Genomic DNA, 13,563 nt, shown 5'->3' on the forward strand with positions numbered 1-13,563 from the left:
CATTAAAAAATGTAGAAGGTGACTTGGCAATCAATTTAAGGGATTCAAGGAAAATTAGAAGGGCTCGAATAATGACTTTTATACGATACAAAAATCTATAGCACTCTTATTATTGAGCTAATAGACTAATACCATTAATGGGTTAAAATTACACTAAAGTGGGTATACTGTTCATTAGATTTATTAGCAAAATAGAAATATTTTAAATTATTTACAATAAAACTAAAATTTTATAGAACCTATATGAACACTTCGTCCAGTAATAAATTTTGATTTTCCATAATAATTTCTTTACATCTATAATCGTTTTCAAGAGATTTCTTTTCAGCCTTGTTGTGGAATCTAGTAATTGATGAACCGCTCCACATAGAACTACACCTGCATAGAATACCCTAATGATATTCCTATCATGGCTAAAAGCAATTTAAGGACTCACTAGACAACCTCATATGAGGAAAAAGTATCGTAGAAGAATGGTATACTTTAGTGGGGCTGAGCATAAACTCCATCTCAAAAATTACCATCGTTCCATTTACTAGTTATTTATAGTTTATTATTGGTCAAAGAGTATGGACATCTCATAGCTGAATCCGACTATTACCAAATGTCGTAAACTATAATATTAAAATCATAATTAAGATGAAAGCTGCAATTCATTTAACAACTCCTACTTAAGTATGTTTTAATTCTCACCAACTACTTCTTTATCTTTACCTGAGGGTAATAAGTGAAATATCTTTATTATTAAATCAAGTTACTTTAACCTAGATAAGAAAGCTTAGACCTAATAAGTATTTCGATTCTTCGATATCTTCTATTCGCGTCCACACTACAATAGATACCAGAGCATCCCATAGTATTGTTTAATGAAGCTGGAATACCTGAAGCCTATTATTGCATTTGCAAGCGATTGCAACATCATGCAACGTTCAAAAACATAACTCACAGCTTGTTCATCTGGCTGGTATAGCTCTAACTTATTGGTCAGTCTATTCGTAAGAATTTTTGTAAATAGCTTGCATACTTGCGATAATAATGATATCAGGCGAATCTCTAAATTCGTTTTATCTCCTTTCTTGTCTAATAATATAGAGTATATTTCCTTGTTCTATACATTGATTGAATAGTATGCACAATCTTGACATAAAAACATCTCCTTCTTTAAGTATTTCGATCAGAATTTCATCTTCATCCGGTGTCTTATTCTTTTTCATATGATTTAGAGCATATCTAGTACTCAGTTATTTCCGAGATCTCTTTTCATTCTACATTTATAATCTTACCTACAGCAAGTACACATAATACGTTTTGTAATAGAATTTCCCATCTCAGTTTAACTTATTATAAGAAATGCTATTTTCGTACCTAATTGGCTGTCTTCCAGGTGGTCTAGTCAGTAATTTAAAAATTAAATGTTTATATAGAAAAAAGAGGAAATGGTCAATTTTCGTTTCTATATCCCGATCCCACTCTAAGTTATCATAACAAAATTATGTTTTATGTAGGTAATTGGGTAAAATACGCCAAAAAAAACATAATTTCCAGAAAATCCAGTCAGTAATTTAAAAATAAAACGGCAATATGACAAAAATGAAAAAACTCAATTCTTATTTAAATATATCCCTATCCCATATCTGATGTATAAAACACTATTTACTTTAATTCATATCCATTTTTTATTACTGCATAACCTTTACTCATTTATTTTTCTCTTTCAGACCCAACAAAACCGATTATCACCCTTACAACCCACCCCTCTGGGTCACACAGCTGCCCCATCGGAAACCATACGAACTTACGCGACCATGAACACCCACCAACCTGGACCAATGCCAGAATACCAAGTCGACCCTTATAGATTACTAGAGGACGACCTCAAAGAAGTTTATAGTTATATTAAAACCGTAAGTATTCATTTATCTCCAGAACATTCCACTTACTTGACATCAATAACGTTTCGACTGAAAGCTCATCTGGGTCTAGTATCTTCAACAATAGGCTTAACTAATTGAAAATATTATTGTTCTTTTTTTTTAACAATGATGTGCAATTGTTGTAATTATAAGATGAAACTTGTAAAGTAAAGTAATTGCTGCGGCCTTTAACTATGTAAAAATTATGGATACTCGAGGACGTACAGATAAAGAAACTATATATTACATGGAGTTGCACCCACAACGGTTAAATTGAACCTTTTGTTTTTAATAGTGAATTATTAAATTAAGTGGGGAGTCACGAACGTGGGTATGAATCATGGTTCAATTAGTTCTATCAGATATATCTTGATGAGATTCAAGGATATTTTCAATTTCTTTAATCAAATATTAGAAGTTAATAAAGTTATTTGATTTATCACTTGGATGTAGTTACACAATATTGAATTTTAACTTTTTTAATTTTATTTTTTTTATTTTTTTCATTTTAAGTTTTTTGTGTCTGTATTTTATTTATTTGTATGTTTTATTTCTATTTTGTTTTAAATTTAGCAAAGCTTTTTTCAGGACAGATGGAAAAGTTCTCGAAAGTACTGATTTATTAATTTTTTGTTAAAGGAATTATTATTATCTCTTTAATACCTTTTAAGATCTTGACGACTTTATTGCCATATCATTTTTGCATAAGCTATTACATAGTAAAATTGACTGCATTAATCTGCTTAATTAACTAAGTTTTAAGATTTCAAGTCAAAATTGAATTTCTTCAATTCGTAATTGTTTTATTGCGAGCGTCCTAACACTAATATGCTACTAAGATGCTCTTTACACTATGTCTGCAAAATGCCTCACCACTTTGCTAATATCTAGGTAGGTGCAGTAATATTCTGCTTGTCTCTTTTTTCTTCTTATTTAATTATATTTTGTAGTTTCGAAGTTAAACTAAAATACCTTTAGCATCATTCTTATTTATTATTGATTTTTGTATTTCCTGTAAGTGGGTGACTGCTCGAACAGCTATTTATTTATTTATTTATTATCTGTTCTTTCAATTCATTTTAGGCTCTTAGAAGAAACACATACCAAGAAGACCTTTACGAAATAGCGACATACTATTTCGATGGAAACGGTAAAGCCCTTAGGCCCATGGTAGCAATTTTAATGGCCCGAGCCATGAATTACCACATGTACAAAGAAAACCGGTAAGTCTATTTAAAGAAATTATCTATTACAAATAATTAATAATATTTTAATCCAAATATGAACGAAATTATTGTAATACCGTCGTATTTAAACATTCAAGGTCCCGAAGCCATTCATGAGTGTAGCAGGTGACAACAAAAGCAGCAATGATTCCGCATGATCGTGTCTACTATATGTCATGATTTATTCATATTTGCGTGCATAATACGTGTATTGTTATGGTATGGGATAATATGCGGATGTTCGTTTTATCTGGAAAGAAATATCTTATATGCAACGGTTTTGAATGGGTTTTGTGACATAAGGCTGATCGGTTCGATGAACTTACGATTTAATGTGAAGGAGATCTTTTGTAGCTTAAGTCTAGCATTTTCCCATGAATGTAAATGGGAAAATATACCAAATTGACAATATTGAATCTAAGGAAATTTCTCCAATTGCTAATCCGAAAACTAAAAAAAAATAATTTGAATACAGAACAAAGCGATAAGGAAATTAAAATTTTTGACAAAAAAATTTTCATAGTGACCATTTAAGTTATGCATATGTTAAAACTAAAATGAAATTGTTGCATGACATTATAATTGTTTTTCAGCAATTTATATAAAATTGATACTACTCTATTTCCTAATCTTCATCATCAGTTGTAGCTCTACAACCCTTGGTGGGTCTTGGCTGACTGCACGATCATTTTTCATCCTTCTCTATCTGGCTTCAATTTAGGATCGTATTCTATTCCCATCACTCTAAGATCTGCAACGATGTTGCCCCATAGATCTCCGCCCTTCCGGACTTAATTCTCAGTCTGATGTATATGTGCAGCACATCCCAACCGTCTGGCCTTAATTACTTTGATAAAGTCTAGTTCCTCATAAAGTTCAGTTAGTTCGCTGCTTGTTACTGGACGCAACTGCTCTATTAACTCGAAATTGTACTTCGCCATTGAAACGTTTTTCCCTATCCTATCTCCTCTTGTTCTTTTATTAATATACATGCATTTAGTTATGTCCTCGTTAATCTTTTTAAGACCCATTACTTCCGCCTGTGTTTCAACTTTATTGAATAACCTCTTTACCATTATTACAGTATTTCCAGCCATCTTAATAGCGTTGGCGAAAGCTTTTTTTATTTTTATATTTAATGCGAAAATTAGAAATAAAATAGAAAATTAATTAAAAAGCAACCATTTTTTTAAGGATAATATTAAGAAATTACTGCGTTTGTTTATTTTTATTCAAATGCAATGGTTTTATCAATTTTCTAATTAAATGAACATGAAATACCTCATTTGCTAATGCGGCAACTACTATTATACTGTGAATAAAGAACGAAGTCATTAGGGAAGTAAAAATTTAAAAAAAGTCGTCCAACTTAGCCATTTAAGTTATGCATATTAATGTTCCAAAATAACTTAACTATATAGACAAATTTCCTAATATCTCATTTAAATAATGACATAATAGGTTAATACCCTGTTTAATAACAAAACGAAAAATTAAAATGACATAATTGCATGAAATAAATTATTACAAGGAACTTATATAAAATCTGTAATAATAGTTTTTCAATAATAAAAATGAAACATTTAGCAGAAGTTAACTTTTCTTCATCACTTTTGCTAGTGCGAAAATAAAAAAAAGTCTTGGGAATTAAAATTCAATTAAAAAAAACCTTCATCTTGCTTATTTAAGTTATGCATAATATTCTAAAAACTAAAATGACATAATTCCATACTTTAAATTATAAATTTTATACTAAAAATAACATTAAAAACCTGCTTCTAACACGTTATTTCAATATTGACTATAATATGTTTACCTCTGTAGAAAACCATAACCATTAGAGACTCGCATCCATTTAAGTTATGCATACGAATATTCTAAAAATTCTTATATAAGTAGAATGTTAAGGAAACATGCGGAAAAAATTTAAGGGGTGTTGAACTCATTAAATTAAATTATAGCGTACGCCGATAAGTTTACTAAGTATTTTACAATTCTTGACGATGACTACGTTGTCTTTTTGGTAAGGTAGGAGAATGCTCTTTTACGAGAGAATTCTCTACATCTAACTCCTGATGGGTAGTGTAGGGCTCTCCTGGTAAAACAGGAATACCCATTAAACCACTCACCAAGCAAGGTTTGACCGCTAACCGGCTATTAACCAGCTCAACTGGACCTGGTGCATCTTTGCTCTTTTTTAGAAGAGCTCTTCTTTTCGTGAATTAGGAATTTGTCTCTATAACTTGTTTCCCTATCGATCTCCGCGTTTCTACGATAAGGTTTAGAGAGCCTGAATCTGCTCTGGAATCTTAGTAAGCAGATAACTTCTTTCTTCTACTTCGTCGTAGTTAGTTAGATGACGAAGATCTTGACATGGATGAGTTGTTAATTTTTCGTAGAATTTGGTGGCTTTCTTGAGTATAAATTATGGGATTGAAGTCCAATTTATATCTCGGTGGATGTCAATGTTTCTGATTAACCAGTAAATAGAGATAAGAGCCTTTTAATACTAGTTTTTACCGTGGACGCATGCGTTAGTTGGGGTCTCATTACTGTTTTGATGATGTGCAGCTACGTTACGTTTCTCATCTCACTCTTTCTGCCTAGGACAAGATAAAGTTGGGACATCGCTTGCTTGCACTTGCCTATGTTGGTTGTAATGTGTTTCTTCAGGCTTAGTTTCCTGTGGGGTGTATTGAGTTTGGCTACTCGACAGCTCCTTAATAGGTCCTCTACCAGATATAAGAACTGACTGACATGCATTTTATGTATGGACTTGCTAGATGCTGGTCGATTGTACATTAAATAGTTCCCTGGGTCTAATATCCCGACATAAAACTATGCGAAAGCTTTCATCGACGTCTTCGTGAAATAGGGATTGAAATGAAATGCAGGGCCTGGAAGATTAATCACAGTAAGAAAGGTACAACTCGAAAAGAATGTGCTGGAAATATAGAGGAAGATCCAAGTACTTTGACGCGACACATTGCCAATACTGGTAATGAATGAATGTAAAAAGGATATTTGTTGTATCTATACCACATTGAACTTATCGTCCACGTATGGCATTATGTCAATACCTTTTGCAAACTTTAATTCTCATTGTTTTAAGTTCTGATGATGCTAAATTCTCAAGACAGCAATACAATATTTCCTTAACATGTGTGAGGACAATCTGCATGATATCTATGAAGATCGATTTCAACATTAGTTCTCTTTGAATGTTTAGGTAGAAATTGTGGGTGACTATCTAATTGGACTGGTATTTCCACGAGCAAGACTTACTAAGATAGATCGTAACTTTTTGGAAGGAACACTGCTCTAGTTTTTGAAGGAAATACCATTGGCCAAAAGATTTGCAATGTTGTTAATGATGGTGCACCACCAGATTTCAGTTTGGTTGCTCGTGATTTTTGACCTAAACCCTCTGGATTGATTCTTATGGGATTTTTGAAGTTTCTGCTACTCTAGTAGAGAATTTGGACGAATTGCGAAATCAGATTGCTGGGTGTAACTCGATTAGAAACAACCATGGTGTGTTTGAAAGAGTTTTGTAATCAGTGACGAGAAGATTGAACGCTTGTATTTAGGCTGAAGAAAGTTATTTCGAACAAATTATTGTAGAATGAGCAACTTTACATATGTTTTTTGATAAAAGAATGTTGTTACTGTTCCAAATTTTATTCACTCTATATCTTCGAAGCAAAAGGGGTTTTCAGAATTCATCAAAGGGCAAAATATTCTTATAATAGATCGAAAAATATCCCTTTAAATTTTTGTCGCATAATTATCTAACACCATGTGAATAAAAATCCTTAAAAAATTACAAATCCTGAGGAGATAAAGGGTCAGTTGAGTGTCAAATAATAACTATTTGACCTAAAAATATGAAATTGCATTCAAAAGTAGGTGGCTGTATCAGCTACTAACCCTATAGGTTTCACTACTTTAAGTCTCAAATTCCAGAAGCTATTCGACATTCATAATTCCTAGATATCTGGATTTGGGATTCTTTAAAAGTGCAACAGTTTAAAAATACTGAATATGAAATAAAAATTATATATTAAAACAGATTTGCTTATTTTTTTTGTTGGATATAGGTCAACAGGAAAAAAATGTAGCAAACTTAGAAACTGAGGTCAAGAGCAATAATTCATATTAAAATAAATTGTTGATAAAAAAATATACTTGACAGCTTTCTGTAGTAAACATTCGACTTGCCAGAAAAAGATTTTGGACTAAAAAATAAATTAATATAATTACTAATTTATCTATTTAATGGTACTAAAATGCCATGTTTGACGTAATTACATTAATAATTTTTAGATGCCTGGACTTCCTAACAAAATATGCCTAGAATATGAAACTTTTATAAACCAATCATTAAAAAAACCCAATAAAAACAAAAATATAATTAAAAAGCATAAAATGTTCAGTAGCATCGGTATGTAATAATGAAGAGAGACAATGGAGCGTTGCAAAAAAAACTTAAATTAATTCACTTCTCGTACTTGCGCAGACTAATAGATAAAATATCGGCTGCACGTTAAATATGTGTGAAGAGTATCCAATTTTTCTTTCGTACCAACATGCATAAAACATCAAACGAAATAAGAAGCTGTAATCACCAGATGAGTAATTTTGAAAAACCCAAGGCGGTTTCTTTTGTAAAGTACCCCATTGCTGCCATACATGTTAATTCCTGTATTATTTTTAGATGTAAAACTTGACAAACATTAGATAATCCAAAAGCAAACAGTTTTCAAATTTGAATTGCTCGAACCTCGTGTAATTTGGTATTTTGTCGTTCGCCCACCTGTGGTCGAAAATTTAAATGTATAATTATGATGTTAACGTATGTGACTAAATTATTGCATAATTTTGGATTTGCATACTATGATTTTTTGGTTGAATAAGAGTGTAAAAGTAGAATTTTTGAAATATTTTATACTAGTGGTGCTAAGGTTTACAAGATTTTGATGAAACGCAATCTAAGGCTTTAGATATATTACTCGTACAAAAGACAGCTGAGAATAAAGTATAACTTCTTTAATAGGTTAACTTTGCATTACTAGTACAAAGAACGTTTCCTAAAAACACCCAATACTTCCTAAATTGTTTCCTAGTAGAGTACAAACCTTAACTAGGAAACAAACTTTTATATGTGATTCATTATTTTCATAAAAAGAGAGCGTTGCAAAGCTACTAAGTTCATAAATTGAGTTTTTTTTAATCAAAAATCCTTTTTCAAGTGGAAAGCATTTATTCATAAAAATATTTATGATCAAATTAAGAAATTCCTAATTTAATTTCATTCAACATACGGATTTTAATTGCATGCCTATGCCAGCAAATTTATTACTTTTTAGGCCGAATTTTGGTGGATACTAAAACGTTATTTTTATGACGTTAATTTAATTGTTTCACAGAGCGATTCATAAATTGGTAACTATAAACTTTTTATGTAAAATGTTCATTAAAAGAGGCCGTTAAGCGACTAACTATAACTACAATAGACGTTAAATGATTCATTAAATATGAAAATATTTTTAACTTAATTACAAGTAACTAGCTATTTAGTTGTTAATAGTTAGCTATTAAGTTATTAATTAAATTAAGTTTTTTTTTTAAATTTAAGCTTAAAGGTTTCTTGGGAAATAAAAATTTAAAAAACCTTCATCGTGCCCATTTCAATTATGCATAACATTTAAAAAACTGATAAAATAAGCATGCCTTTAATTATAAATTAAAATTACTTTTTATTCACTATTTTCTGTCTTTTTATTGTTAACGATGATATCTATATATATATATATATATATATATATATATATATATATATATATAGAATGCTTTAGGGTAGGATAATACGGAAAAGCCTTGACTATACAGTCATGGATCCTTAATTAGATTCTAAAAGAATTTAATTGTAAAACAGTTTGCCATAGTAGTTTTTGAGAAAATTCAATTTTAATGTCAATGACTTCGGTAAGAAGTCCAATAAGGTCTTGTGTCATAACTTAAGAGGTGGGAGCCGTTACACCCCAAAGTTATTTTAGGAGAATTTAAGTCTAAATTCGATACAATTTTGTTTCATTCAGTTTGCTTTAGTAGTTTTTCAAAAAATCAAATTTTAATAACGACGACTTCGGTGAGAACATCAATTACGTTATGGTTTATCATTTGTTTTAACGCAGGATAACTTGATACAATTTATTAAATATATTACTTATATAATTGATTTTAACCTAATTACTTATATAATGGATTATAATATTCTTCCCCAAGTTCAATCACTACTCTCTATAGATCAGCACGGTTTTATTCCTAAAAGGTCGTTCACTAACCTCTGTAATGAGACTCATTATATTTCTTCAGCCCTCGATAGAAAAAGTCAGGTTGATGTGGTGTATACTGATTTCAGTAAGGCTTTCGATCAGATAAATCATAGCATTCTGCTGGAAAAATTGAACAAGCAATTCAACTTCTCAGAAAGGCTAATTTCGTTGCTTTCGTCATACCTTATTGACCGTCTACAGTTTGTTCAGGTGGAAGGTTGCAGATCTAATACCTTTGTTTCAACTTCTGGAGTCCCACAGGGATCCAATCTTGGCCCACTTCTTTTTATCTTTTATATTAATGATCTTATAGAATTGATTTCCTGCCTTAGACTAGGTTATGCTGATGATCTGAAAATATTCTGGTGTATCAATAGTATCTTGGACTGCTTGTTCTTACAGAGTAACTTGGACATAATTAGGGGGTGGTGCAGTCGAAATCAATTATGTCTTAACATCTCGAAATGCTGTGTGATCTCCTTTCACCGAACCAACGATCCTGTTTTGTTTAATTACAATATAGACAATCAAATCCTCTGTAGAAGTACTTCTATTTAAAGATCTAGGGGTTGTATTCGACGATAGGCTCACATTTGTGTCACATATTGAACAGACAGTGACCTCCTCGTTGAAACTTCTGGATTTTGTCATTCGAAATAGCCGACTCTTTAACAAATCAAACTCAATAAAACTATTGTACTTTTCCTTTGTTAGATCAAGACTGGAATACGGTTCCTTGGTATGGTGTCCTTTCTATGAATGCCATGTTGGCTACATCGAGAGTGTTTAGAGAAGGGTTTTAAAGTTCCTTATGTTTCGTGAGGATGGAATATATCCTGTTAGGGGACATGATCATGATCTGATGTTAGGTAGATTTAATCTGCAATCTCTGGCCATGAGGAGAACAATTCATTTTGTAACATTCTTATGGAAGTTGGTCAATAATCAAATAAAATCTCCTCCTCTCTTGAACGATATTCTATTTCATGTACCACGATTTGCTTCTAGAGCAAATATCACTTTTGCTTTAGATCGCGCCAGAACTAACATTAGGTTTCAGGATCCCGTATATCAAATGTGCAGAATTTTTAATTCAGTATCGTTAATCTGTGACATATTTGTATGCTCCATAAAGGATCTAGTTTTGTCTCTGACAAACCAACAGTTACCATAATTTCTTTTCTCTTCCTTTTTTCCCTTGTCCCATGAATCCCTTTCTTTGTTCATTCTAATGTTAATTACATCTCCTTTAATTTTGATATATACATGATGTTACTATAGTAATTTAAGTTTTCCTTGTTTTTCTTTATTTTTCTTTCTTTTTGTTATTTAATTTATAGTAATTTAATACTTGTTTACACTTTCAAAACATTAATTGTAGATTTTTCTGTAACTGGGCTTTGCCTGTTGGAAATAAACTGCTAAATAAATAAATAAATAACACTACACTACCTCATTTAAAAAGTGGACCAGATAAAATCGTGGTTTATTTTTTCTATGCATTTAAAGCTATTGAGAACATTTGGAGTCAGTTTTTCATCTTTCAGATATTTCAAGTAATTTCTTGTATTTTCAAACTGTTGATGGACATGTTACTCTAGTAATAAAATGGCTTTTATTCCAGGCTTTTGGAAAGGTTATTATTTCTAGAATGTTGGGGCCATAAACAATTTTATACCAGGCAGTTGAAGCTATTTCCTATTTCTTTTTGGATTACTTCTTGTGGCGGTTATAGTTAGTCTTTTATATTCCAGATACTAAGAGTAATGTTCTATTTTATTGCAGGGACTTAAAATCATTATAATTTTTTACCTTTTATTGATTCCAGGTATCCAAAGTCAAATTCTATAGTTCCAGATTTTTCTGCATTTTCTATGATGTTGCAGTTTTTTGGAATAAAACAATAATTTCCAATTCTGTTCTAGGCATGGTATTCTTGGCATTTATAGTAATTTGTGATGTGTTCGGAATATTTTCCAGGCATTGAAAGTTATGTTAAGATTTTTCCTGGTATTTAAACCCTTTTCTCATTTATTACTTATTGGCACGTATATTGTATCCCTGTATATTTATAGTTATTTATTTTAGTGTTTTGAAGTAATTATTTTTTAATCCCGGTATTTCAGATAATTTCTTAAATTGTTGTTTTTTTATGACCCAAAAATATTTTACTAACGAACTAATCTTTGACCAACTGATGTTTAGTTGGTTCTACTTTCTTTTAGACTTAAGCAATAATACTAGTGCATATTATAAGCATTTTTCGAGGTTCAATACGCTTTTTATGACTGAAAAGTACAATCTTCATGGCCAAAAGGCTTTTACTTTTTAACACCCTGAGGATGGCCTAATATAGGCCGAAACGTCGGAAGTATTGAAATAAAAAACCTGAGTTTTATTTGACCCCAGATCCAACTCACTTAGCAAGAAGCATACATTTCTTAGATTTTTGGAGCAATTTTCCACGAATAATATTATAAATGAAATATTCCAGGCATTTGAATTTGGCATGTAAATTTCTTCCTAGTGTTTCGAGCAATATTTGCTTTTTTCTCAAAGCTATTTCTTTGAACCACTTATCATCATAGTATAATTCCAGGTATTTACAACTATATTTTATAAATTCTAGATTTCTAGAGCTTTTTTTTTCATTTTCAGGAGATTTAAATAATTACTTTTAGTTTCCAGGCTCTTGGGTTCATTTTCCATTTTATTCCGGATATTTAAAGCTATGTTATTTTTTTCTGTCAAAGCTTTTACTGTGTTCGAGACTTTTTAAATATTTTATGACAGTATTCAATATTATTCCAGGCAGAAGTCACTTAATGTTAAATTAATTTCTAATATTTCAATCTATTTTTAGTACCATATAGTTAAAAAACATGGACTGTTATTTGGCAGTCAGTATTGTATTCCAGAGATATTTGTAGATTTCTTCAGGTAAATGAAGACTTGAAGTAATATCCATACCTCCATTCAAATTCAATTTCCCATTTTATTCTAGATATTTTAAGTCTATTATTTGCTATAATTTATTTATAACTTATAAATGTTTGAAGCCATTTTTTAGATTGTTAAGGCACTTCTTAGGTCCTTGACTAGTTATAGGCATTTTCCAGATATTGAAAGTCAATTTTTATTTTACACCACTAAGCCATTAATTTTTTTTCGGTATTATGAAGTATTTCATGTATTTGAAGTATTTCGTGTATATTTTTCTGTCCTATTTTTCAGGAACTTATATTTCTCCTGGGCTGTTAATCCACTGTGAACAACAGTATAGTGACAAAGAATGACCTACTGATATTAAAAAAGCTTTATTGGAAGCAATCGGCATTTTGAATACTAATAAGACACCTCAGCACCGATCAAATGCCGAATTAAAATCACGCTTTTTTGAGAAATTTAGAGTAAAAAAGACATCTTAAAACATAAAAAGATGATAGCAAAAATTAACATTCCTCATAAATACTAGACACACTGAAGATACTCGACAGTAGGAGCTGTGATGACCTTAAAGATGCATTTAAGCCATTTACCGTACTCAATCAAACATTGAACTTAAAATCAAATACAGCTGCAATGGTGTCGAAACGGTTTTACATAAAATAAAACCTGTTTGTTCTATAAAATAATGACAGACGAAAAAGCAAAAAAAAGAAGTTAAAAATAAGATATTACCCAAATGACAAATGTTAATATTGAGCAACGGCGATCGACACCGTATGGATGCTAATATCTGGTCAATGACAAACGAACAGTTTCATAAGACTTTACCAGCAGCACCAGCAGCCGTTTTTACTTTCGAATGGCCTAAATTATCTGTGATACGGTGCCTTTAGCAGGTTTAAAATATTTTTATACGGTTTATATGGTACCGATGCATCAGTGGCCGAAGTAAAAGTTAATAAAAATTTGTTCCGATTCAGTCGAATTAAAATTTTATCATAATGAAGTTTTTTAAAATATGCTTAGAGGAGCTAAAAGAGAGAAACATCTTTCATTCATTTGTAATGTATTTTACTTATTTATTATTATTGTTAATGGTATTTTCTTATTTTGGATATTAATTATTGGCAGTATTTA

General features: G+C 30.9%; 1 protein-coding gene across 3 annotated transcripts in view; it reads left to right on the plus strand.

Moving 5' to 3' along the window:
• Positions 1-13,563, plus strand: part of LOC126734003 (all trans-polyprenyl-diphosphate synthase PDSS1) — a 77,701-nt gene that overhangs the window by 36,702 nt on the left and 27,436 nt on the right. For all 3 annotated transcript variants that reach the window (XR_007659920.1, XR_007659921.1, XM_050437512.1), the window contains exons 3-4: positions 1,719-1,904; positions 2,997-3,136. Coding sequence is in view for 1 of the 3 variants with exons in the window: in XM_050437512.1 (XP_050293469.1) it covers positions 1,719-1,904; positions 2,997-3,136 (326 nt within the window). In the remaining 2 variants the exon portion in view is untranslated. The remainder of the gene's footprint in view (positions 1-1,718; positions 1,905-2,996; positions 3,137-13,563) is intronic.

The sequence above is a fragment of the Anthonomus grandis genome, chromosome 3 (assembly GCF_022605725.1).
Source record: "Anthonomus grandis grandis chromosome 3, icAntGran1.3, whole genome shotgun sequence".
NCBI lineage: Eukaryota > Metazoa > Arthropoda > Insecta > Coleoptera > Curculionidae > Anthonomus > Anthonomus grandis.